The 27,889-nt window shown below is 36.9% G+C and overlaps 2 protein-coding genes across 2 annotated transcripts; one reads left to right on the top strand and one right to left on the bottom strand.

Annotated features, from left to right (window-relative positions):
- Nucleotides 1-11,540: 11,540 nt before the first annotated feature.
- CYP716A2 (cytochrome P450, family 716, subfamily A, polypeptide 2) lies at nucleotides 11,541-13,404 on the bottom strand. Its single transcript, XM_086599219.1, has 2 exons — nucleotides 12,324-13,404; nucleotides 11,541-11,692 (listed from the first exon to the last, which is right to left on the bottom strand). Exons 1-2 carry the CDS (start codon nucleotides 13,287-13,289, stop codon nucleotides 11,675-11,677), a joined length of 984 nt encoding a protein of 327 aa, XP_086455345.1. The 5' UTR covers nucleotides 13,290-13,404; the 3' UTR covers nucleotides 11,541-11,674.
- A 7,980-nt stretch (nucleotides 13,405-21,384) lies between these two features.
- Nucleotides 21,385-27,547, top strand: LOC147509454 (Protein kinase superfamily protein). Its single transcript, XM_086601747.1, has 6 exons — nucleotides 21,385-21,655; nucleotides 23,005-23,333; nucleotides 24,035-24,170; nucleotides 26,245-26,381; nucleotides 26,597-26,720; nucleotides 26,803-27,547. The coding sequence occupies exons 1-6, from the start codon at nucleotides 21,604-21,606 to the stop codon at nucleotides 27,399-27,401; spliced, it is 1,377 nt and encodes a 458-aa protein (XP_086457873.1). The 5' UTR covers nucleotides 21,385-21,603; the 3' UTR covers nucleotides 27,402-27,547.
- Nucleotides 27,548-27,889: the final 342 nt, after the last annotated feature.

The raw sequence follows: 27,889 nt of genomic DNA, 5'->3' as shown, positions 1-27,889 counted from the left end.
AGTGGAAAACAAGCATATCCAAAGTACTAATCAAGGATATACCACCGAAGTTAAAAAAAAAAAAAAAGAAATGGATGGAAAAGCTAAGACAAAGGAAAAATTTCTCTCAATACAAAATTTGAAGAAATCTTCCAAATAATGAAGCAAAACCCTTAGTGTTTTTCAAAACAACCATAGAATCCTTTTTTACCTTTCCTTCATAAACCAATACCCAAGCCAAGTTACAACCCATGACTTATCACTACAAAGATGGTACAAAGTCTAGAATAGGTGAGAGGATGCTAAAGTGAAGGACCCGACACTTCATATGTGATTGACATTCTTTCCATGAGACTACTTTTTATTCAAGTCTTTTTTAAGGTAGTATGTGGGATGTTCGTATGCATTATTCTTTTCCCCACATACATGAGGTAAAATAGTAGACCATCTTCTGAGAGATTCTTTTCTGAGAGTATGACCGGTGAGGATTGAAAATCGAGATTATCTACCTTTGGTAAACTAGGGATTCCGTTTCTTGGATAGGAGAGTATAGGAGATTGACTAAGTACACACATAAGCCTTGAGTACAAATTTTGTCAATTTTTACTATCTCCCATTATAATTTATGAGTCTTTGCAGCAATGTAGTTAGCAATGGAGACTGTCTGTTAGAGTAAACACTAAGTGGGTAAGGAATTTCTCTCTCTGAAAAATGCTATCATTCTTGAACATGCTATTGATTGATTTTGTGGGTATATCACCTGAAAACCCTCACGAGACTATAACTCGTCCTTTTTAGGGAACTTAAAGGTTTAAAGCCTTGTTGCATATGGTAAATGCAATCGCGATGCCTGCAAAAGTGAGTTAGAATTTTATTTTTGTTATTAGGATGTGATTTTGATAACTTATCTATTTTTTTATCTTATTTGCTAAGAGACTAGCAAAAGGCTAGTTGGGAGTTGTGATAAGTGCTCAAAAAGTGTAATTTAACCCTCGATTATGCCTTTTGTTTAGCCATCTTAGTGGACTAATAGTGTTTATAAGTTATGTTTTATAATTCTACAGGTCAAAGAGAGAGTTTTGTGGAATATTAGAGAAAAAAGGGTAAAATGGAGCAATTCGGAGCATTAAGGATCACATGGGAAGCCCGTGGACAATCATGGAGAAGGCCAAGGAATTGGAGCTATTAAAGATGCGACTTGGACCTATTTTAAAGCCTATTTGGAAGCCCAAGGCCAAAGGATTCGTTGCTTGGACCAAAACCCACAAAAGATGATAGAAAAATAGAGCAGAAGAGACAAAATTGGCTAACGCGTCTGGGACGTATGGATTGAGCATCCAGACGCATTGCTTGCGTCTGAGACGCATGAATAGTGCGTCTAGACACATGAATCAACATTGTAGCTAATTCCTTCTCAGTTTTGGAGATGAAGTTGGACTCTGAAAGAAGTTTATTTGTATTAGGAAACAAATGACGGTTTGGAATGCTTCTAGAGCTCATTGTAACCTCTATAAATAGAGGACCTAAGTGCCTCATGTAATTTGCCAATTCACTTATACTCTTGTCTCCAGAACTTGAGGCAAAGAGAGATTAATAATAAAATATTGGTTTTAACTAGCTGAGTCTTAATAAATTAGTCTTTCTAGTCTTATGTTCTTCAACTCTTCTTCTTCTCGTTCTTCGTGTTCTTCCTTTTTTATGGAAGACTAATCTTCTCCTTCAAGGGAGAAGATGAAGCCGGTGCTTAAGGTTTAATGATTCTTCTGGTTCATGGTGTTTTTCAATCAGGTTAGTTCTTTATGTTTTTAGTTATTAGTTCCATTGCCCAGACCAGGGGATGGAAGTATAGATTAAGGTTTTTATTTATTGCAATTGAATATCATGCTAGTTTAGGGTTTTATTTATTGCAATTGAATATTTGCTAGTGACATGCTTTTATTTATTGCAATCGAATATCATGCTAGAATAGGGTTTTATTTATTGTAATTGAATATTATACTATTATTCTCTACTTTTCTTCTAGTTGTGTAGTGTTTTAGAGTAAGGGAAGTATTCCTTGTGTTTGCCTTAGATTTTGATTCATTGAATAGCTGCCCAAACTCACATAAAAGGAAAGAAGATACTAGTAATATGAACATAGGAACAACCTTAAGTAGAGTTATTCGTTAACGATGTTTCGTCCAAGAGGGCATCGGCACTCGCTCGATTGCCTAATTGTAGTCTACTTGTGAGAACAACCATGAAGCAAAAGGTCATTGAATCAAAAATATTGGTGGATTCTAATCTTTTGAATTCCCTTTCTTATAAATTCTTAATAGTTTAGTTTATTTTAGCTTAGTATTAGAATCTAAAATCTCTATAATAATAGCTTTTAATCCCTCAAACCCCCTTTCCAGTCATGACCTTCATATAAACATACACTTAAAAGTGGAACGATACCCTACTCATCCTTTACTTATTGAGGGATAATTAGGTTTTGATACGCTTCTATTTTGTTCAACGACCATCATCTATCTACATCATCCATATACCATCTCACACACAAAAAGAAGATTGTCACTAGGCTGAATGAAATCTTGAGGGGAGGCTTTACTGAGTACCTCGAGTGTGAAAGGTGATGCCCAGTACGTCTTTAGCATCTTATGGATGACCTGGGTGGCGTCCTTCTTTCCATTGCTATGTTCAATCTACTGGGAGAGGCTATTAATCTGCTAATCCCGCCCTCAGCAGTAACTCCGTTCGGGTTCTGTGAATCAACCTTGGTTTTGAGAGTGGCATTCTCTTGTCGGAGCTGGGCGATGCTACCGATCATGGCTTTCATCTGGGTAGCCATATTCTGTACTTGTTCTTGAAGGTTTTCCATGCTTCATGGGCTTGAAAATTTGGGAATCTAAGAAGATTGTTAGAAGTTATGTAAATTCTGATTAGATAAATTTTCAAGAAATTCGATCCACAGACGGTGCCAATACAAAGGTTATATTTAGTTTTACCCTACATATTCAAGAAATTAAGTGAGGGAGATGATGTGTAAATATGGTATTGACCGAGTTCGTATGGACAAACTGCCTACGTATCAAGTTCTCTCTCTGGGGGGGGAACTTGAATTAGGTCAGACATAGTTCATCATCCTCTTTATATAGGCAAGGGGTTCGCACCTCCGGCTCGCACGCATCAGGTCAGATCTAGGTCTTCAGGTCACGTGCACGCCATGATGACGAGTTAAGGACATTTATGGTGAAGCGTGCCTGAAGCTCCGGCCTTGATGATGGTATTTAAGACTTATATGTACCCTATTCCGGTTCCGGTTGAGCTTATATGTACCCTGTTCCGGTTTCACCCACTTGCAGTGCTTCTGAGAGGAGCTTTTGTACTTGGCCATGATAGTCTTTCCAGTAAACATTTGTCACTAAAAATACTTTTAACTTCACCTAGTTTGAACCCGGCCCCAGCTGTTGTTTTACTTCCTTCCATATATATGGCCTTGCTATATGGGCACTCAAAAAATAATTGCTTCGAGTTCTCCCTAGATTGGTTACATATATAGGCAGCATGATGATGAGTTCTGCAAGACCTTTTTCTTAGTTAGTCTGTCTTTAGCAGGTAAGTTTCATTGCCAGCAAACAACTTAAGTTGTGAGAAAGAGTGACTAGGCCGGCATTGCCATCTTACCCCAAACCATATTATACCATCTAAATTTTTCCCTAGGAATGAACTCTAAATGCGTTATATACTGATGTAGGTAATGTCTCTTGTGGGAACATTAAGCTTGAGAAAGGGTGTAACTTAATACATTCTACTCATTTGATCTAGTGCCCCCAAATACTTACTTAATATATTTTAAATTAATCGTATAGTTTAAATTAGTTGGTCGGGAAATCTTATCCTCTTTTTCTCTCCATTTTCTTTCTTTTTATGGTAATGTATGAAGACCAACTGAGAAGATCGAAGATAGCTGATCTCTAATTTCTGTGCTTCGTTAGCATCATGGAGAGTGTTCCTCCTACAGGTAACAACTCTAATATATGTCATGGAGTTCCCTTTTCAAGAAACCAAGTGCTATAAGAACCACCACCATCTTGAATAGTTTCTCCCCAATTATTAATGATGGTGCTACTATGGTATCTAAGGATCTAATTGATGGAGTGGCTGAGTGGAAAGATGTTTTAGTTGGTTATTTTCTGGACAAAATGATGGTTTTACTTTTGTTAAGAGTGTCTTGGAGAAATCATGGAAGCTAATAGAAGTAAGAGGGTGCACGCCTTATAATTCAGTACAACTCGAGGGCGCACACCCCTTCCCATTCAATGGACAATATCCACCATTTGTACATATTGTTTCTAATTTGTTTCTAAATTTCTACTCACATGTATAGTAACAATATATATGGATTGATAGATTTAGGAGCTTATAAACTCTATATATACCATTGTGTACTCCATAGAAATTAATCAAGTAAAATATTCTCTTCATTCTATTCTCATCTTATCATGGTATCAGACTAAATACGATCCAACACCCTAATCCTAGCCTCTCAAAGCTTCTGCCTTTTCTTAATTCTCAATGGCTGAACTCATCAACACCAATTAATACCAATGCTGACTCCTCTCCAGGATCCGATGATCCCTTTGTCAGGACCAAATTTAAACTGGTCCGACACATATTTTGTTGATGAAGATAATCCATTTTTCACACAATGCCACAAATAATACGTAAAACAGCAAGAAAGATAAATAGTACAAGACACAAACTTTGTCGTGATTCAACCAAAAAAGATGCCTACATCCACACTGATCTTCATTAATGGTGTTTGATTTCTAGTTGGTTACAAGAGTGGAGATCTCCCTTGAGAATGATGATCTTTCTTTGTACAGGATGAGAGTGTGTGTGAGCTGAGAAATCCTCCTCTTCATAATGGGGTTCTTATCCTTTTGGGAATAAGGAATCGGTTCCTTATTTTATGGCCAAATCCCTTGATTTATGGTTCCATCTTTATCTCTTTAGTTTCCTTAAATGTCTGTCTTGCGGTAAATGGACCTAGCTAAAAGAAAGGTCCACACATATCCCCCTTCTCGGATGCTTGAGTAATTTATGACTCGAGTGTTCGAGAATCCTCAGATAGTGCGGAAAGAGTAGGCCGGAGTTACTTCTGTGTACCCATGTGGCATAAAAGACATCTTAGCTTAGATCCCTATGTCCCTTTAGCAACATGGGTGAGTCATGGTCCAGAACTTCCTGTGTGCCCGCGCAGAGTGTAAAAAGGTGTCTCTGGTTAGACCCCGTATACCTTTAGAGGAGTGGGCAAGTCATGAGCCCGGAGCCTGTGAACTCGTGGGGCATAGGAGGTGTCTGAGGTTAGACCCCTAGTGCTTCGACAACATAAGTGAGTCTTACAGCTATAGAGCGCAATGTTAGCCTAGGGCGTAGAAGATGTCCTTGATTTCTCTTCTGCATCGTAGAAAAACCAACGAAGATATGCTCTTATAAGCACAATGGCAGAGACATATCATCACTTCTTATGCCGCTACTTGTTTGTAGGATGGAGTTCTTTGTATCCACCCATGTTCTTAGACTTGAGTAGAATAGGAAGCGCTTGAGACCTCCTACAAAAATCGTTAAAAGACCAAGAAAATATATGCAATAAATATGGTCAAAATCGAAGTGATTTAAACATCAAGAATTAGCCCCCCACCTGGTAGGTTGGGCTCGCATATAAATAAATAAGCAAGCTACTCGACGACCGAGTTTACATGCAATAAAAATGAAAGAAGTTGCAATGAGTAACCATAGGAAGAATATGGCCATGAATCACTACTCTAACAACTGTGTGTTGCTTTTGTCGACTAATATATAGCAAGTAAGGTCCTCAACCACCAATGCTATTCTGGATAAAACGTTAACTGGTGAGTGTTGGTTTTGTCCAGACTATGGCTCAAGCCTCAAATAACTTTATGTGATATATAGAAAATGTTTCTTTCACACAAATGAGATGGTCGTCACTCCTCAGCCACACACACACACACACACACACACACACACACACACACACACACATATATATATATATATGTGGAGAGTAATTATTTTTTTATTCTTAATCACAAGAATACACAGTAATGTTTTATATCAAAACATGAAATGTAATCCACATTATTAGAATTTACGTACTCAAACATTATTTGGAAAGGTTTATGAAATGGGGCTCTCCATATGTAGGTGGATTTAAACTAAGCTAGGCTCCTTAATATTTGACAATGAATACGAAATTTTCTAAAGTTTGAATAAACAAGCTAAGGGACATCACATAATAATAGTGACAGAAATCAGGCGTACTTGAATATCAACAATAAGTCACTTGGTAGCATGCATACTAAATATTATGATTGGAGAATGAGGTACTTATCTGATATGATAACACTTGCACCTATACCCGAGAACCATGGATCACATTAGAGTTATCTGCCTATTTTGTTGCTGGTACTTGAGATCAATTTGGAGTTCTCGGGTTTGAATCAGTAAAGCATGATGCAAGATTTCGCATCTCTATTTCAAAGTAGCAAATCATTACCGTACCACTCACATGTAGCCCAGTAACATGTAGACCATATGACTGATAGATAACAACTTGGATATATACTAGAGTATTTGATCTGATCCAAAAGGCATTAATGAAGATTCCGATTTTTTATTTGATAAATCGTGGAGAGAACATTGACTTCTCGTCTTTTCCCCACATACGGTGCCACTGTCAGGACCAAATTTAAACTGGTTCGACACATATTTTGTTGATGAAGATAATCCATTTTTCACACAACGCCATAAATAATACGTAAAACAGCAAGAAAGATAAATAGTACAAGGCACAAACTTTATCGTGGTTCAGCCAAAAAAGATGCCTACATCCACATTGATCTTCATTAATGGTGTTTGATTTCTAGTTGGTTACAAGAGTTAAGATCTCCCTTGAGAATGATGATCTTTATTTGTACAAGATGAGAGTGTGTATGAGCTGAGAAACCTCCTCTTCATAATTTGGGGTTATCCTTTTGGGAATAAGGAATCGGTTCCTTATTTTATGGCCAAATCCCTTGATTTATGGTTCCATCTTTATCTCTTTAGTTTCCTTAAATGTCTGCCTTGCGGTAAATGGACCTAGCCAAAAGAAGGATCCACACACCCTTCTTTGTGCACTAGCCCCACGGTTGTTCTAGTGTCTCCTATGCTATCGGGTGACAATTATCCTGCATGGTTGCGATCTATCTCTAGAGCACTTCAAGCAAATGACAAATTTGGTTTTTTCAATAGCTCCATCATGCCACCCTCTACTCCCAAAGAGAAAGCAAAGTGGTCACAATGTGATGATCTCTCATTGCTTCATGGATTCTCATTTATGTTACTCCAGACATCCGTGGGAGCATTCTTTATGTCGACTCTGCATTCGAAATCTGGAAGGATCTGGGTGAACTTTTCTCACAGACTAACGCACCCAAGGTCTTTCAACTGAAAGAGTTAGTCACTCTACTCAAACAAGACAATCATCTGGTATTTGTTTACTTCACTCAACTTAAATCTTTATGGGATGAATTAAGTTCTTTGTCTACTATTTCTATTTGCACTTGTGGTCATGCACGCATCCGTTTTTGCCAAAGAGATTGAAGATGGTCGTTCCATGAAATTCATGCAAGGCCTTAATGATCGTTTTAAATCCGGCCATTCGCAGTCAGATTCTCTTAATGGATCCCTTTCCTCGTATGCCCAAAATTTATTCTTTGATCTAACAGGAAGAAAAGCAACAAGAAATCCATACACTATCTCTTCCTTCTGCTCCAGACAATGTTGCCTTGAGTACTCACTTTAAAAAGCCCACCTAGACCCACCTTATACAAAACCTGTGCAGTACAATTCTCAGCCAAGCAATAGTGGTACGAAACCCGGGCGCACTGCACGCCCTATAATTCAGTATAACTTAAGAGCGCACACCCCTTCTCTTCACGACCCGGCCTTCTGTGATCATTGCAACAAAGTTGGACATCATATTGGTACTTGTTATAAACTGCATGGCTATCCCTCCAAGCCTGCTCAAGCCAATTCGGTTGCCACTAAGGCTGTCAATGGATCGATCGTTTTGGGCCAGGTTCTGAAAAATCCAAACCCAAACTAATAATAAAATTGGGAACCCGAAACCGAACCAAACCGATAATATTACATTTCATCCAAAATCAAACCGAACTGATAAGATATATTGCAAACCGAACCCAAACCGACCCAACCTGAAAACTATAAAATCAATTAAATCCTAAATTAAATTAATTAATTTCAACTACACAATTGATAAACATATACAAAATTAATCATAAATATTACTAAAATTATATTATCGATTCGGGTTCATATCGGTTCGGTGGAGACCAAACCAATATCTTATTGGTTCGGTTTCGGGTCGGTGGAGGACAAACCAAATTACTAAAACCCAAACCATTTTTTATCGGTTTGGTTGGGGAAAACGATACCAATCGATCCCCACTAAGATAGCTTGCACTTGGACAATCTACTACTCCAATTCAAAAAATCTAAATTTTAACTACAACCAACAGTCATAACCTAAACTATGGATATAACTATCACAAACAAGCAATAGAAATATTAGATAAAGTAAAACATACCAGTATACCACAACACAAAGATGTAACGTGGTTCGGCCAATGATGCCTACTTCCACAATAGCTAATCCTTTTATAAGTATGAGAAGGAAGATTACAATCACTCCTCTCAAGTCTCTCCACCTTACTAGATTACTCCTCTCTCTTTACAAGTTTTTCTCTTTGCAAGGGTTTTCTCTCAATTTTGATTGCTCTCAAAATTGAGCTTCTATTCAAGTCTTGGTTTTCCAAAACCTAACTTTTGTTTTTATAGTAATCTAAAATTTCGGCACGTCTGCAAAATTTCGTATTTACTGTAGAAAAATCAGAACTCGGTTTGTTCAGGCATGAGCGCGGGGGCACTCTTGGCAAGGCCAATCTGAGCACGCGCGGGGGCACTCTCTTATTTTTCCAGTTCCCAAACTCCAGTAGACATGTTTCGTGAGAGGCTGAAAAAAAAACTATCTTCCTTTTCACGGCAAGGGCACGGGCGCGCCTTAGTCACGACCAATATGAGCGCGTGCGCGCTTTGACTTATTCACACGAACAGTACTTGTTTCTCTTTCTTTCTCATGTGAGGGATAACTCCAACAAATGTGTCCACCCTCTGAATGCTGAACTCTAAATGTTGAATGTTGAAAACTTGTTTGTATTTTGTTTACATAAACTCACTCTGAATACTGAATACAAATGTTTTTGACGATATTACCTAATAAGCTTTTTAAAAAGTACTTTTTCGATTCATGCCAAGTAATTAGAAAAAAAAAAAAAAAAAAATCATTTACCAATAAACAATTTTACGCAATAGGTCGAACCTGGGCAATTTGGCATCAGCTTTAATCTGTGTGAAAATTGAGCTTGGAATTGAATTTTCATAATTTGCAACTGTAAAATGTGGGCAATTTGGCAGCTGGTAAACCATTTTCTTGTGGAAAAGTTCTTGTTGGCTCAATTTTCTCAAAAATTAAAATAAAAAAATGGGATAGGCCTTGCTTTGAAATTAATTGTAATAATATATTGTAGCATCCAAGACCATTGTATCATATAGCCACCCAACCAATTGTTGGTCCTGTTAGCAATTCGCTGAATTATTCGTGAATCGAATTTTTGAAGGGCAAAACGTATAATACTTCTGAATGTTTGAAAATTTCGGAATAATTCGCGATTTTTTGCCTTGAAACGTATAATACGGATTTTGGCGAATTTTTCAAAAATTCGGCTAAAAAATTTAGCTAAAAAAAATGAAAATTCGGTTGCGCTTTTGTTATTTTTTATGTACTTTATGTCTTCACTCTTACTTTAAGTCCCCAATTATTACATTTTTAGTGATAAATTAATCCAAAAACTTTGCTTTTATACTTTTTGGGCAATATTTAAATTGTCATGTCATGGTGTGTGTATTTTGAAATTTGAACAGTAATTTCAATCAAAGAACAAATAAATAAAAGTACCTATGTCACTATGTGGACCATTCAATTGGTTTCAATGTTTTTGTAGCTAAATTGTTTAGATATGTTTGTTATGTTGTAAAGAATGACAACTATTATTAATATTTACTAACATAATATCATGAATTTTTTACTTCCAAATTTTTGCAACCAAACGTTTAAAACGCGTATTAATTAAACACCGCATAATTGTCGTATTGCAAAATTTTGACCGAATATTTAACCGAACCGTTTTTTTGAATCACCGAATAATCGTACCGAATTTTTGACGTATCCCGAATGGACTCGAGATCTCTACAACCGGGTACAGAGATCATCTCTGTAACTGTGTTATCTCGCCGTTGATCCGAATCCGAGATGTGTGTGTGTGCCTCGATACCTATGTGTGTGCTCCGAGATGTGTGTGTGTGCGCCGAGATACGAGATATGTGTGTATGTGTGGTACAGAGATCAATCTCTGTACCCGGTTATAGAGGAACTGGGTGTGCGCCGAGATACGAGATGTGTGTGTGTGGTAAATCTCTGTACCCGGTTATAGAGGAACTGGACTCATCCCGAATTGCTAACGAGGGTCCCTATCTCTCGCTTCTCTCTCTCTAAAACCTTCGTATCTCTATTCTCTCTCCATAAACAGAGAAAAAACCTCATTGTCTCTCTCTCTAGCATGATTGAAGATGAAAGGGCAAGGCTGGAAGTTTGTAACTCAAACAAATAGATTCAGCATTCAGAAGGAAGATTGCCGCAGAACGCTAAAGACCAAAGTTGGCGCTGAACACTGAAGATAAAATAAAAACAAACAACTTTTCTGGTCACTAAACACTGAATACTAACCCTTTAACACCACTGAATACTGAATCCAAAAAAAGCAAACAACACAAAATGAGGGACACTGGTTTTTCTTAATTGAAGAGCTTTGAAAAAGAAAAGATGTCCGATCTTAAAGAGTGCAACAGAGTCAATTTTTGTCCAAATTCACAATATGAGGGTGGAGTTGGACCGGAAGACCTTTTGCTGGCATGGGCATTGGATCAACAATTATCTTTTCGTTAGGAAGTACTTTATCCCATTTGAACTTGGTTACCACATTGTGCATGAAAACCAATATTTCTAACCGAGCGTACTCTTTGCCAGGACACATCCGTGGCCCTCCTCCAAATGGTACGTATGTGTAAGGAGCTGGTCCATTTCCTTCAAATCGTGAAGGATCGAAGCTTTCAGGATCAGGAAAGTGGTTCGCATTTTTGTGCGTTGAATTTGTGCTCCAATATAACTGTGAAAAAAAATATATAATTTTACAGTCAAATACATGTATTTTACCTAGTACGCAAAAAAAAATGTTACACAACAAATATATCAAGCTACACAAGTTGGGTTCAGCCATAAACCCCTACTCTATTCCAAAAAAAAAAAAAGTTACACAAGTTTCATCCATATCAAGTACCTTCCACCCTTTTGGAATCGAAAATCCCTCGTACGTGAAGTCAGTTATGGCTTCTCTAAAGGCTCCTTGAAGAGGAGGTGCGAGTCTCATCACTTCACATGCAACGTTCCATGAATATCTCATCTTTTGAATGTCCTCCCAATTTAGCAATTCTCCTTCTTTCTTTGATTTTATGATCTCCATTTGCTCTATATATTGTCAAAAACAGATTATAATTTATGGACCGCTTCTAAACTTTTGAAATTTCTGCACTAGAAAACGTTGGAATATTGATCGATGACATATCCAAGGGAACAAAATTTGGCGTTTCTAGTATGGTTACGTACTTCGTTCTAAAAGTACCCATGTAAAGATACGCGAATGTATCAGCGTATGCACGCGACTCCTTGGATTAAAGGCAACGATTGATTGGGATGATGGTGTTAAAAATTTGGAAGAGATCGAGAGGGTGAAGAAGTCAAATGGGAATATTTGTTTGGATATCGACTCTCCTAAAATCTAAGTCGTTGGCGTGAATGTTCTTGGACAGATACCATCTTGACTATCTGGTTGTTATAATGCAGTATGTTATTTTCCTTAGGAGGTACCAATAAAATTTGGAAGCCTTTTTAAAATTTTATTTTTCAGCTAGGCGGCCACTATGGTTCTTATTAGAAAAAATGGGGGAGTAAAAATTGGAAAAAGACAACTAGGAAGCTCCAATTAAACTGATGTTTGCTGGACATCATGGTTTAGATAACTCCTCCTGACTAAACCTGTTTCATAAATTGAACAAATGGCAAACGGTCGAGATTATATGTTATAGGCAACAAGGCTTACCTTTGAGTACCTCATTGTAGACATGAGGAAGCTCCCAAGATACTTGACAACAAAAGTAATGGCAGCACTAGCAGTGTCATGACCTCCAATGAGCAAACCAAGAATTTTATCAGCTATGTCCATTTCATTCATAAACTTTCCATCATCATCAGTTGCTAACAACATATGTGACAGTATATCTTGTGTGGGCGACGCCCTATTCTCCGCTAAATCCACCTTCCTTTTCCTTATTATTTCATGAAGATCTTTTCTTATAAAAGTGGACGCTTTAATCGCTTTATTAAATGGTGTTCCGGGTAAATTAACTGGTATTGATAGGATTCCAGATGCCAAAAGACTAAAAGGATCAGCAAATCTCGCTAACTGAATGGGATCATCTATGCTCATGAACAACTTGCAAGCTAAAGCAAATGTGTAGCTTTTGGCTAGATCAAAAACCAATACTTCCTTCTTGTCATCCCAATAGGTTTTTACGTGCTGTTTGGCTATGGTATCCATTATGCTAATGTATCTGTGAAGTGCTTCCGGTTTAAGAAAGCCTGGAAGCATTTTACGCATCTTTTTGGATTCTTCATTACCTGATGATTGTAATGAAGAAGGGAAGATTTTATTGATCGAACTAGGCCACCAAGATGTAACAAGCTTATTATCATTGGAGAACAAGAATTTGTTACCGGCTGGACCACATAAAACTGCGAAGGACTCACCAAATAATGAAGTTTTAAAGACTTTAGAAGAGAACTTTTGCATCCTATCCTCGAGGAATTTTTCCGGGGTACCTTTACGCCCCAAGTTAAGGAACTCAAGACTTTCGCCTACGAAAGGCCATCCAGTCTTCCCCGGTGGGAACTTCAAGGTGTTATCAGTAGATGAATTGGACTTGTTTCTACCGAGGAGGAACAAGAATGGAAGTGAAACGAATAAAGCCACAAGAAGGAAAAGCATGGAAAGTGAAAAGAGCTCCATATTGTTGCTACTGAAGGGTGTAGGAGAAACTATAGAGCAGGACTGCAGGAATTAATGAGTTATTATAGAGAGTAACAAATTAGTCTAGTCCTTAAATAGGCAAAATATGAAGAGGCAGGGTTTTCTTCAGTGACGACTTCAAAATTATTGGTGGTGATAGTTACAGATGTTGATCTTAACAATCGGATCTCTCATCTAATAATGTTTGGGCCAGTATTATTAAATTGACCAATTGTTGAAAAACTGCAAATGGAGCTTTCGATTTAAAAAGGCTTATCATACATTCATACTACCTTGTTTCCAGTGAAGAGACATTTAATGCTTTGTTTGGATGCCATCCACGACTACTTAGCTGTATTTTTTATCAAACACAGATCAACCTATACTCTACTGCAGTCCACAGTTACGGAGTCAATGCGATCAGGACAGCAGTTCCAACTTCCAAGACCCAATAGGCTTAATATAGGGAAAACATTGAAAACAGGCCTTGGTTAATAGTAGTGAACAGATCATCGGATGTGTGTGCATGTTGGGTGTGGTTCAGCCCGACTGAGTCATGACGCATGACATGCCTGATGCCTGTATTACACGGGCTTAATCGGCTTATATCTTTTTAATCACTTGAAATTCTACCCAGGAAAGACTCAAACGGCAACCTGAGTATATATTATATATACCTTCTCTAATTATCTTGCTATAAAACAAATGACAAATAACTAAATGGAAAAAAAGGAGATATATCAATTGCACAAGTATGGATAATGAATTTCTCGACTAAATTTGAACGTACATTAGCATTTGATATGAACGTAAGAAACAATCCCGACAATGCCGCAGCTAAGACGTTAAGGACAATTGTGCATCACGCTTTAAGCCCAATTCAAAGCTTGGTTCACGCTTTAGTTGCCAGTAGGCTTTTGTGCCATTAAAGCCCGCTTGGGTTTTATTCAGTAGCTCGTGCTATTGGGTTGTCCAGATATGCTGACTAAAAGTCCAAACCATTCACAATTGTCTAAATTATTACTAGTTGGGCCCAAAGACCAATCTCTTCCTGATGCTAAATTGCCAATCCCCACACTTTGACTATGCAGCAAGTGTAATTTCACTAATTTGAATATTCAGTGATGTGCTCACTGGATTGGACTGGAATTATTATCAGAATAAATTTGTAGACAGACAACTATTTGTTATTCACAAGACATCAACTGCTGATTGGTGGAGTAGGTGCCCGAAAAAACTATTTAACTGCCCAAATATTAAACTGACCAATAAAAATGTGATGTTTGTGGACAAGTCTGTCCACAAATTCGTTCTCAATTATTATTCCTAAAAATTAATTGGTAAGGGGTGTGTATGGGTATCCGATTACCCAAAACCAAACCGGAATTGGAATCGTAGAGGTTTTTGGTCCTAAAATGTTAGACTCATTAAAAGTGTCTTTAAGAACCGAACCGATAAAAAATCGAACCTGTTAGAACCGAATAGTAAAAAATCATTGAGTATCCGAACCGAAACCGGAACCGATTATTATGATTTTGATATATAAAATTTAGTATTATATTACACTAAATAAATGCAAACCCAAACATTATAATATATAGTTTTTTTTTTTAGGTGTAAAAATTTACTAAATATATTGGAGAAACATAATAGTGAATGTATGTTATTAAATACATATTTTATAACATTACATTGAACACGTTTATTAAAAATATTAATAATAATGTCAACTACTACATGTATGTATACATGATAATATTAACCAATAAATTGTATATATTAACGTATGAATTAATTAATAGACGGCATATATTAACTAATAAACGTGTACATGATAATATTTATACAAATGCGCATGTTTGATATATTACACATGTATACATGTATATATATGATACCGAATGCATGCAATGCTAACAATTATTGTAGTACATAGACTTATTCTACATGTTAAAATTTAGTGTGTGATATATATTTATATAGAACGTATGTATGTGCGTATAGTATAATATGCAAGTGTCCGATTTGAAATGCAAGTTAATACACGTGTACGTACAATTTATGAGATATATTTAAAATTTTTAGAAATTTTTCAAAGATTATTGAATTTAGGACTACAACAAGTGTTATTGTCGCGCTAAAAACCAACTTTTATATTGGTTACGTAATTAAAAACATAATTTTAGTAATAATAATGTATAACCTGAGAAAAAACCGAAACCAAACTGAACTATTTTGCTAAGTTGGATAGGGTCTTCTTTAATGCTACCTGGAGCTTGAAATGCAATGGGTGGAGGTACAAAGTGGGTCCTAGACATGCTTCTGATCATGCCCCTCTACTTGGTGTGCAAACTTGTGTGCCTAAACCAAAAAATATCCCTTTTCGATTCAATAAAATCTGGATTTCCCATCCATCCTTTTTGGAATTAATTCAAAGTAGTTGGAGTCAGCCTTTATTTGCACCACCCTTGGTGAGAGTGATAAAAAAACTTCAGAGACTCAAGCTGGACCTGAAGAAATGGAACCATGAAGTTTTTGGTAACTTAGACAATAATATCCGAATGGCAGAGGCACAACTTCTTCAAGCTCAAACTCTTGCAGACCAAGATAATCATGATGAAAATCTTATCAACGAAGCAGTTCTTAAAGAGAATGAACTTTCCACAGCAAGAAATAACAGAGCAAGTCTATAGAGGCAAAAAAAGTAGATTAAACTTTGATGAAGAACTCGATAGGAACTCTGCTTTCTTTCACAACATGTGTAAGTTAAGACAAGGGGCATCTATAATTTCAGAGCTTATAACTGAAGAGGACACTCTCCTTTCATACCCGAAGGAAATACAAGACTATATAGTACGTTTTTATGAAGCCAAATTCACAGAAACTGCTGTGATTCAAGATGATCAATTCTTAGGACTCACTCCTGAGTTAGTTACTGATGAAGATAATCACTCTCTCACTATTATTCCTGATTATATGGAGATACAAGAAGTGGTTTTTTCCATGAAAGTTGACAGTTCCCCTGGTCCAGACGGATTCCAAGGTCACTTTTACCACAAATGTTGGCCTATCATCAAGCTACACATATGTGAAGTTGTTCAATCTTTTTTCATCCAGTCCAGATTACCAAATGGCATAAACTCTAACTTCATATCTCTGATCCCGAAGGAAAAAGATGCAACGAAGCTTAGTAAGTTTAGACCCATCTGTTGTGGCAATTTTCTCATGAAAATTATTTCCAAACTACTACAGCTTAAGCTTAACTCGATAGCCTCAAAAATTATTACTAAGAGACAAGCTGGTTTTGTTCCTGGTAGGTCTTCTCAATCTAATATTGGGCTATCTTCTGAACTCTTTAATGAGATGCAGACTAAAAGAAGAGGAGGCAATGTTGCCATCAAGATCGACATCACACAAGCTTATGACTCTATGAGTTGGTCTTTCCTCATTCAGGTTATGAGTAGATTGGGTTTTTCTCTCACTAGCTTGGATCAATTAGATCAAAGTTATTATGAGTTCTGCTCATCTTTCTATTCTATTCAATGGTGGACCTATTGGCTTCTTCCCTATGAGTAGGGTTTAAAGCAAGGAAATCCCTTATCTCCATTGTTTTTTGCTATACCAGAAGACATTTTTAGTAGGGGCATGCACTCTCTAAGACAGCAGAATCTTATTAAGCCTCTTACTATTGTCAAAGGCTTTCCATCTTCAAGTCATCTTCTCTTCGCAGATGACATGATTATCTTCTCTAAAGGTGACAGCATAAGTCTCAGATATATTAATCAACTCCTTGATAGATATCAATTGGCATCTGGTCAGAACATTAATAAAGCCAAATCTAGAATCTTTCTTGAAGGTTTTACCATGCTCAGGAAAAACAGGGTCCTTAATGAACTACAATTCTCTGAAGGTTTTCTGCCAGAGAAGTATCTTGGGGTACCTATGGTATATGGAAAAGTCAAGCGTTCTACTATCTCTCCAATTCTTGATAAAATTAGGAAGAAACTGACTAGTTAGAAAGGAAAGATGCTCTCCTTCTAAGGTAGAGCAATTCTAATCAAATATGTTCTTTGTAGTATGCCCATATATAATATGTCAATCTACAGATGGCCATCTTGTATCATTAAAGAAGCTAAAAGAGTTATGCGTAACTTTCTCTGGACTGGGGATCCTTCTTCTAAAAGGTCCACTACTGTGAGATGGGAGAACACTTGTAAACCTGTAAATGAAGGTGGCCTTGGCATTCGTAAACTCAGAGAGGTGAACATGGCAATGCTTATGAAATTGGCATGGTCTATAACCAATGGGAAAGATGATTTTGCACAGTTTATGAAGCTTAAGTATACAAGTAGAGATAGCTCTCTGACACAATATCATAAACCCTCCTCGATTTGGTATGGAATTAAAAAAGCTTTGGAAGAAATCAGTACAAGGTACAAGTGGATTATAAGCAACGGAGAATCAATTGATTTTTGGAGGGATAATTGGCTAGGCAATTTCTCTCTTCAACATGTGTTAGATCTTACTGATCAAGAGCTAAAAGGTTACAACTCTAAGTTGAGTATCATTGTCAATGGTAATGATATTATCATTCCTCAACCTTTTATGCAATTGCTTGCGTCATTTATAATCATACCAGACGTCTCTTGTGATCCTCAACACAGCGATTACAAGGTCTGGTGCCCAGACATCAAAGGAAAATTCTCGACCAAATCAGCATTCGATGATATAAGGAAAAAAAAAGTCCATTGTTTCCTAGTCAAAACTTGTATGGAACTCGCATACTCACCCTAGAGTTGCTACTACTGCTTGGAAGTTGATCAATGGATGTGCGGCTACTGATGAGAGCGTACAAAAAATGGGAATCAGACTAGCTTCTTGTTGTCATTTTTGTTCTCAATCTGTTGAATCTCTTCACCACATCTTATGGCAATGTCCTTTTGTTGTCCAATTGTGGTCTTGGTTTTCAAGTTGTTTCCATATGTCACAACCCCTCATTAATTTCCATGAAGCGTCTATGTTGTCTTCTTTCTGGAGTCCGTACTTGAAACAAGCATGGAACTCAGGATTATTGGCAGGTATGGTTGCGAGTTGGAAGCATAGAAACAAAATTGTTTTTGAAGGTTCTACTCCTAATGTGGATATTTGTAAAAAAAAAAAAAGCAATTAGATCCCACATCTTATGCACTGACCATCTCTCCAAAGCCCACATGGATGACACCGCGAGAGATAGACACTTTTGTATGTTTTGGAACATTAATTTCAGAATTAAGCCACCACCTACTCTGAAATCTTGTTTCTGGATCCCTCCCGAGCCGGATATAGTAAAGTTGAATTATGATGGTGCCTCTTTTGGCAATCCAGGTCCTTCAGGTATAGGCGTAACCTTCAGAAACTTTACTGGTGATTTTCTTATTACTCTTCATAAGAACTTAGGTGTCAGCACCAGTTACAAAGCAAAGTGTCATGCTATCGTTTTGGGTGTGGAAACGGCGATTGCACGAGGTTGGTTAAAAATTTGGGTAGAGTCTGATTCTACTGTAGCAGTGGCTTCTTTCACTAGCGGAGAAATCATTTGGGAACTACAAGCGAGATGGAGAGCATGCGGTTGAAACTTCAATCCCTTTCCATTACTCACACATAGAGAGAGCCAACATTGCAGCTGATATCTTGTCAAAAACAAGTGCATGCTTGCAAAAAAATGCTTCGATCATCATTGAAGGAAAGCCTTCATAGCTTATCCGATGGGAAAACCTCTATAGCAAATTTGTGAGAATAGGCTAATATTGTTGGAGTACACATAACATATTGGTTAGAATCAAAGTTTGGTTTTCCCATACTCAAACCATTCTTTTGTATTTTTCTCTTTATTAATATATTTAAACTTACATAGCAAAAAAAAAAAAAAAAACCAACTTAATTAACAGGTAGTCAGGTATAGTCCCAGGTTTTTTTCTTAAAAAAAAAAGGTATTTGTTATTGACAGACCCCATATTGTGTTGGGCAGACTCCAACAAAAAAAAACAATTATTACAAGTGTGCCATTGGTCTCAAAAAATTCAAAAAAAAACAAATATTACAAGTGTGCCATTAGTCCTAAAAAATTGAATTCGAAAACCTCAAGTTTAAATGACCCGGCTAGGTCGTTCATTGTGCAAACCCAACGATGTGGCCACACCGTGTGGACTGAGTCCTCAATGATGTGGCCACACCGTTTGGGATTTGAACTTTGAAAAAATATATAATTCTATTTTTTGGCGTTTGAGACTTAGTCCAAACGGTGTGGCCACACCGGTCAAGAGGCCAAAAAATAGAATTTTATATTTTTTCAAAGTTCAAATCCCAAACGGTGTGGCCACACCGTTTGGACTAAGTCTCCAACGATATGGCCACACTATTTGGACTAAACCGTTTGGGATTTGAACTTTGAAAAAATATAAAATTCTATTTTTTGGCATTTGAGACTTAGTCCAAACGGTGTGGTCACACCGGTCAAGTGGCAAAAAAACATAACTTTATATTTTTTCAAAGTTCAAATCCCAAACGGTGTGGCCAAACTATTTGGACTAAGTCTCCAACGGTATGGCCACACCGTTTGGACTAAACCGTTTGGGATTTGAACTTTGAAAAAATATAAAATTCTATTTTTTGGCGTTTGAGATTTGAACTTTGAAAAAATATAAAGTTCTGTTTTTTGGCCTCTTGACCGGTGTGGCCACACCGTTTGGACTAAGTCTCAAACGATGTGACCAAGTCGTTTGGGGACTTTAGTCAAAACGATGATGTTATACCGTTTGAGACTTAGTCCAAACGGTGTGGGTACATCGTTTGGTTTGCACAATGAACGACCTAGCCGGGTCGTTTAAGCTTGGAGTTTTCGAATTCATTTTTTTGGGACCAATGACACACTTGTAATATTTGTTTTTTTTAGAGTTTTTGAGACCAATGGTATACTTATAATAATTGTTTTTTTTTTTGGGTCTAGGGGTGTAATATGGGGCGGCCGGTCAATCATTTGCAGTCAAATAGTGATGTGGCGGGCTTTAGGGATACAAATCCGGTGGTCCCGATGGGGCGGGTTGAAGTGTTATGTCTTAGTACCATCACCCCGTTAGGTCACCTTTGAAGGCGGTTCTCAAGGGTCATCCGGGTCGGTGGAAATTACCATTTTAACCCAATTTCACTCAAAAAAACTTTCTAATTCGCAAAGTAATATATTTCCAATTCACGATAGAAAAAAAATGGAATCAATCAATAAAAATAAACAAAAATAAAAAAACTTGAATTTGAACCCAAAACCATATCTGTAAATTTGAAACTTATTTATCGTGATTTACCATTTGTAAATTGATTATTTTCCATAACATGATAAAATGAAGATGGGAGCGAGGATTTATGATGTAAAACAATAAAATATAAACTAAAAGAATTCGAAATGAATACAATGATGAATGATTTATCTTCTCCAAAATTCGAAAGTTGAATTTGAACTTTTGATATTTTCCTAATGTTCAAACTTGAATATGTGAAATTGATGTTGAACTCATAAGTTTGTATTCATATCTCTCAAATTCCTACAAAAGTTAAAATAAATTATAAACAAAATACAAAAATATTAGAGTTAGAGTCTTGAAATTGTGCGGGTCAACTGGGTTGGCTCAACAGCTTTTGATACGGTACGGGTCGGGCGGCTTGACGGGTCGGGTTTGAGCATAGAACTTACACCTATAACCCGACCGCATAAAAACGGTGGCAGGGCGGAGCGGGTCTATTTTCGGATCGGTGCGGATTTGGGTGGCGGGTGAAAACCGGGTACCCTACCGGATGATGGGTCAACGGTTTTTTTTTACACTCGGTCTGCCCAACACAATATATGGAGTAAAAAAACAACGAAACCTAACCTACCCATGATTCCATGAACCCCTACTTCTAGATTTGTTCAAAAAAAAAAAAAAAAAAAAAAAAAAAGTCAGATGAGTTGTTTTATTTAGAAATAAAGACAGGTGTCAACGCGGCAAAGTGTTTTTGGCCGTATTAAGCGACTTTGTCTTGGAGTCCTCTCCTATAATAATTTCCTCTCCCTCCAAACAAAACCAACCAAAAAACTCAATCATTTCATTTTCATTCTCTCCTCTCTCTCTCTCAAACACACACACGCACGTACGTACGGCGTTAATCATCATTAGTTAGATTTTAGTTTTGTGAATGATATCCAACAAACAAGAAACCACTGCACCCATCAATGAATAAAAGGAGGTTGTTATATATTAAACAAGAATAATTTGTCTTTTTTTTTTAGAGTTATCAAATTTTAATGGGGAACTGCTTGACATTGGAACAACATATGCTTCCCCAAAATCCATCAGGTACTACTCTTTTCTTTTAATTTAACTTTGCATTCTCAATATTCAATTTCAATTACCATTTTTGGGTGTTATAAACTTGTGTTTTGAGAATGCGGAATAATTACCAACCCGCCCCAATCATTGGAATCACTTTTGGATTTGACCCACTATAGAATCATCTGAGTTTAACTTTCTGGTATAACTGTAGTTCAACTAAATGCTCACTACAATTTACTTGTCTTTCGTAGATGTCACTTTATTTTTAATCATGATTTTGCTCATGTATAACCCCGTTCAGCAAATTAAATTGAAAAGGCGATACTCCTCTTCATCAGCTTTTGAGAAGCAACATTCTTCGTGCAGAGCTAACTATTTGGAGTAGCTCCTATTCTGACCCAAGGGAAGGGCTAAACAGCGACGTATCAAGCTTTTTAATACATCCAGATGACCTACTACTGCTCTAGATTTTCCGAATCACAACGTGAGAGAACTTTTTCCATATTAGTCATCAGCTTAAAGATCATTTTACACGACAAATGAATTGCCTTGAGAAGTAGGACCTTAGTGATGAATGTACTAGTATACTGCATAGCAGTGGGGGCGTGAGCAGAGAGGGAGAGGCAGAGGGAGACAAAGAGAAGAGATGAGGCACACGAGAGGGAGACGAAGAGAAGAGATGAGGACAGACAGACAGAAACCGACCAAATCACATTTTGGCCACATACCCCCCCTCGGCCCAAAGCGTTTGCTCCGCTCACTTGATTAAAGAAGAAGAAACATGTTCTCAGAAAATTGGATGATATTTATGATCTGTCCCTCATTAGTGCCTGCAACAAAGACACTAATTACCTCCTATAGAGCCTCAATCTCCATATAAAGAGAAATGGAGAGATATGGTTATTTTTAAGGAAGCCTGATGGACGTTCCTCTACAAGCATGGATAAGAAGTTGCCCAGATACGTGACAATCTAGTGACACCTTTTCTTGCCAAATCCCAAATTTGAGAATCGCAGTACACATCTCTGTTTGACTTAGATCAGTCAACAGCCATGGCCTATTCGTTAAGCTGTGGATTCAATATCATTAGCCACAAGCACATTTTCCCGAGGCTTCCTCCTTTCCATAAACACTCTTTGCGTATGGGAAAACAATTGTTGGCAACCCTAATTTAAGCATAGATGTCAAGTCTTATTTATACGTGATTATCTTATGTCGTTGCAAGGTGCTTAACAATGTTGTTCTTGTGTATAAGTTGATAATGTCGATGCTTCTGCCATTTTTTCAGAATTTATATTATATATTATAAGGACTAGATCACACACATACCACAGTGATCTCTGTTTGAGTGTGACGCTTGGTTTATATTGCAGAACACATATGCAATGATGCAGGTACATCACCTACCAAACCAAACAGATCTGGAAATGGTTTCAACAGCACAAGTAGTACTTCAGTGGCTCCGAAAAATGTCAAAGATCTTCGTCAAAACCCTGGATATAGTAACGTTGATATCTTTACATATGAAGAATTAAGACTAGCCACCAATAACTTCCTACCTGATCTAATTCTTGGGGAGGGCGGGTTTGGGGTTGTTTACAAAGGAGTTATAGATGACTATGTCAGGGAAGGTTACAAGAGCACTCAAGTTGCAATTAAAGATCTTAATCCAGAGGGATTCCAAGGCGATAGAGAATGGCTGGTAATTTCTTGTTGACTTGTCTCTTTTTTCTTTGTTTCCCTTGGTTAGGAATTTTGACAAGGACAGGTAGTTATTAATATGCTGTAAATAGTAACTACGATCGGAATAAAATATCAAAGAATGGTCATGTTAAAGAGGATCAGGTTTAAGAACTTACTTAGGTAAACCGACTGTTAAGAGAATTAAGTTGCTCAGTCTCTTTGATTGTGTGCAGAATCTTTTGAAGACATTGGGAAGAGGTTGTCACAACTGTAAAGTTTAAACTGAACTCATGTTTTTCATACTAGATATGTTTCTTTTATGAGAAGAAGTACTAAAAACTATGCATAACCTATAAACTTGTTTCCTTTCTTATCAAGCTATGGCACCACCATATATTTGGTTCTTTAGCCTTTTGAGAGTTGGATATGATTTTAACATTCAACAAGGGAATGCTTTGTTGTTTCATGCTATAAACGATCGTACATTTTGGTCAAAGGAGACAAGGTCTAAGCTTTTTCATCCAAGGCTGGCATGTCCAACAATCTAACAAGAGTAATCAAAGAAGGAATATGTAACTTCAGAAGATTATTTACAAGCCATACATTATAACATATAAGTGGATTAATGAGATGTTATGTTTGGTGAGTGGCATTGTTGACAGTGGTTATATATCTAACGTACTTTCCCTTTTTGTTCTTTTGGCTTTCGTTTATCCCCAGGCAGAGGTCAACTACCTTGGGCAGCTCAGTCATCCCAATCTTGTGAAACTCATTGGTTATTGTTGTGAGGATGAGCATAGGTTGTTGGTGTATGAGTACATGGCCTGTGGGAGCTTGGATAAGCACCTTTTCCGGAGTAAGTGGTCCAATGTGAATTTAAAAGTCTTAGATCTTATACTTTTAAAATTTGAAGGATACTACTAATCATCTCATAAACATAAGAAAATGCTTCTATTCATCTCAGACGTTGCCTTATCATAAAAAAAGTGCGGGAAATAGCCTAAGATGATTCATATTCATTAGAAAATGACAATAGAAAAACTAAATTTATGACAGGAATGTATAGTATAATTGACAAAAAGGAAATATCATACAATGAATCAATGTTGATGAGTACTGATGAGTAATAATGATGGACCGAGATGACATGCTAGAGAACAATTGGCAAAGGAGGTGACACTTTAAGAATGTTGCTTAGATGTATATCCAATATCCATATATCCATATATGTTTATATTTAATCCTAAAGCAGTATCCTTGTCGTCATCTCTATATGTGCCATCATTCATGGTTCTCTCCTTTACTTTCTCTTAAAAACTATAGATGCAATATTTTGCACAACTTGCATCACTCTCATTCAAGCATGCTTTCTCATTAGAATTTGGTGGTGACTGTCAATGAGAGTGGTGATGGAATAGTAGTGAAGAGATTCATTTGTGCCTTTTGTCATTCACTGATTCACCCAATGTCTTACTAAATTAAATAAGTGAACAAGGAATTGGGTCTATCTGTGGTGGCGTTCCAGGTAAAAGATAAGAAAGAGTATGTACATGAGAATTCATTTTAATAATAGTAAGATGGCATTAAGATAGTCTCTTTCTCGTGGTTCGTCCAGTAAAATTCTGGAAAGATTATTTAAGTCCAAATTTCTGCGTTTTGTAGAAATAAGAAAAGAGTGTCACAATTTTGGGAATTTCTGTTGTTGCTGGTAATTCTTTTAAAAACAGTCTCCATAAAAACCTTAAATTGTTTGATGACCAAGAAGTTTTTGTTGATTTTGTGAAAAGGCTGCTCCAGCAGGTGAACCGATTTTAACATTTGTGACTCTATTAAGTTCTAGTATATCTATATAACAAAGAAGGGTGGAGTGGGTTGACAAATTCCACCTCATAAGGTGATATGTGGTCGTGCCACCCCCTAACCATAGCTACTAAAATGTTTATCTGGGGTGAGTTAACAAGTTTTTTTGGGGTGAGTTTAAAAGTTTTTCTCACCTCACCCACACACAAAAACGGCTTGGACTATTTTTGGGCTGAACTTTTATAGGTTGTTGGGCTCTGGAAACATGAGTATGGGCTCATTTAAAAAAAAAAGGTTTTTAAATTTTAATTAAAGCAATTTATTGAGAAATTAAAACGAGTTTTTAAGACTTGATTAAAATAATTTGTTAGAAAATTAAAACGGGTTAGCAACAAAAACAGGAATCACGATTTGTTAGAAAATTTATATATGTATAGTTATGATTATTTAACAATTTTTTAAAAGAGCCGGTGCGTCTGTACGGGTCTACTTTCTAGTATATATATATATATATATATATATATATATATATATATATATATATATATATAGCCTAGCTCCTAAAAGGGCCTTAAAATAAGTACCAAATCTAAAACAACACACAACTTCACCTACAAAATGAATTAAAACCTAATTTTTTGTGGATGTGATCAATTGACCATAAATATCATCTCTACAAAAATTCAACTTGTTTGACAATTTTTAACATTGGCAAAAAATGATTGGAAAAACTCGACATTTATGGCTTGTTAGATATTTTTTCAAAAATGGACAACAATTTTTATCTAGGTTTAGAGGATATCAAACGAGTTGAATTTTTGTAAAGATGATCTTTATGGTCAGTAGATCATATCCACAAAAAATTAGGTTTTAATTCATTTTGTAGGTGAAGTTGTGAGTTGTTTTAGATTTAGTATTTAGCTTGGTACTTATTTTAAGATCCTTTTGGGAGCTGGCTGATATATATATATATATATATATATATATATATATATATATATATATATATATATATATATATATATATAAAAAAAAACAAATGTTTCTTGAATTTAACCGGATGTTTTACCTTCTTTTTTCTTTTCCCTTTTTTTTTAATGTATTTCATAGTTTACATATTCTGTGTTCAGGGGTGTGTCTTACTATGCCTTGGTCAATTAGAATGAAGGTAGCTTTGGGTGCAGCTAAAGGGCTTGCTTTTCTTCACGGAGCAGAAAGACCAGTCATATATCGTGACTTCAAGACGGCAAACATCCTACTGGATGCTGTATGTACATGATCTATTATAAGATATTTAGTTATTTATTATTCAATTCCTTTTTGTTTCTTATTTTGTAGATCTTTAAGTTTTGATTCCTGAAGAACAGGGAATACTAGTTTTGTGCCACAAATTAAAAGAGAGAGTAACCAGATCATATAGTTTGAAAGAATTTTACACTACTGTGGTATTTTTGCAACTCATACTCAAGTTCTGACCTGCAGGACTATGTTGCTAAGCTTTCAGACTTTGGGCTCGCAAAGGACGGGCCAATGGGAGACCAGACTCATGTTTCAACACGGGTGATGGGTACTTATGGATATGCAGCGCCTGAATATATAATGACTGGTGAGTTAGTCTAGCAAGTTGTTGCTACGAGTACACTGCACGTCAAAAGCTAATGACTAAGCTTTTGTGGTTGTCTGTCCAGGCCATTTAACAGCTCGTAGTGACGTTTATGGTTTTGGAGTTGTGCTTCTGGAGTTGCTTATTGGAAGGCAAACACTGGACAAAAGCAGGCCAAGCCGAGAACATAACTTGGTCGAGTGGGCACGTCCACTGTTAAATCATAGGAAAATGCTGAAAATCTTAGACCCAAGAATGGAAGGTCAGTATTCAGTTAAAATTGCTCAAAAGGTAGCCTTTTTGGCTTACCAATGCCTGAGTCAGAACCCTAAAGGAAGGCCTGACATGAGTACGGTAGTTGAGACACTGGAGGCTGTTCAAACAACAGCTGAGAAACAGGACAGTGGAGGCAGCCGTGTGACCCTTTATGAGGCCAGGAGCCTCCCTGTTGATGCAACAGCGGGGAAGAAAAGTCCAAGAAGAAATGAAGTAGGGAGGACATGTGACGAGGTTCCCAGGAGCAACACTGTTGATTCAGCAGCAGGGAAGAGAAGTCCAAGAAAAAATGAAGTACGGAGGACACGTGATGTGCATCCCAAGCAAAACACTATATCAGCGAAGGGAAGGACCAAGAGTGAGCCTCCTGCTGAACGTGATCTTTACAGCCCTTCTCCAAATTTTTAACTCATGGAGAAGACTTCCACTTCCACTGTAAAATTGGAATAAGTACTCAGCCATGGAAGTAGTTCATTTGTACGAGAAGTGATAAGGCTTTACCATCAAATTGGTATTTAAAAATTTATATATATTAGCCTGCCTTCGCAATGATCTACACCCATCTCATAAATTCTTCCTTCTAGTGCAAACCCAAGTTTGCTTCTGAAAATGCACGATCAATTTGCATCATACCTCCAAACCGCCAACACAGATTTTCCTTTTGTAATTGCACTGTCTACCTCCACCCTTCTGACGGTTGCAGACGTGCATTACTGTCTGATTTACCTGTAATTTTATGTAGCGTGGAATATCATTAGGAATTTAGGATGATACGTTTTGGAACTTTTTTAAGCAGTTTCTATTCGTTCCACTGTCATAATTGTACACCGTCTACTAGCCCGCGAGTCGCATAGCTGTCACTCACTAGAAACTTTTCAAGGGGTTGGCAAAACGGC

This window comes from Coptis chinensis, chromosome 3, assembly GCF_015680905.1.
Source record: "Coptis chinensis isolate HL-2020 chromosome 3, ASM1568090v1, whole genome shotgun sequence".
Taxonomy (NCBI): Eukaryota; Viridiplantae; Streptophyta; class Magnoliopsida; order Ranunculales; family Ranunculaceae; genus Coptis; species Coptis chinensis.
Note: the sequence above shows the minus strand (reverse complement) of the source record. Positions and strands in the feature narration are given on the sequence as shown.

What these genes read in the sequence shown, in the direction of transcription:
- CYP716A2 (XM_086599219.1), bottom strand. Translation starts at nt 13,289, where the DNA reads ATGGAGCTCTTTTCACTTTCCATGCTTTTCCTTCTTGTGGCTTTATTC.
- LOC147509454 (XM_086601747.1), top strand. Translation starts at nt 21,604, where the DNA reads ATGGGGAACTGCTTGACATTGGAACAACATATGCTTCCCCAAAATCCA. An exon ending in AAGGCGATAGAGAATGGCTG is followed by an intron (nt 23,334 to 24,034) that starts GTAATTTCTTGT and finishes GTTTATCCCCAG; the next exon opens with GCAGAGGTCAACTACCTTGG. An exon ending in GCCTGAATATATAATGACTG is followed by an intron (nt 26,721 to 26,802) that starts GTGAGTTAGTCT and finishes TTGTCTGTCCAG; the next exon opens with GCCATTTAACAGCTCGTAGT.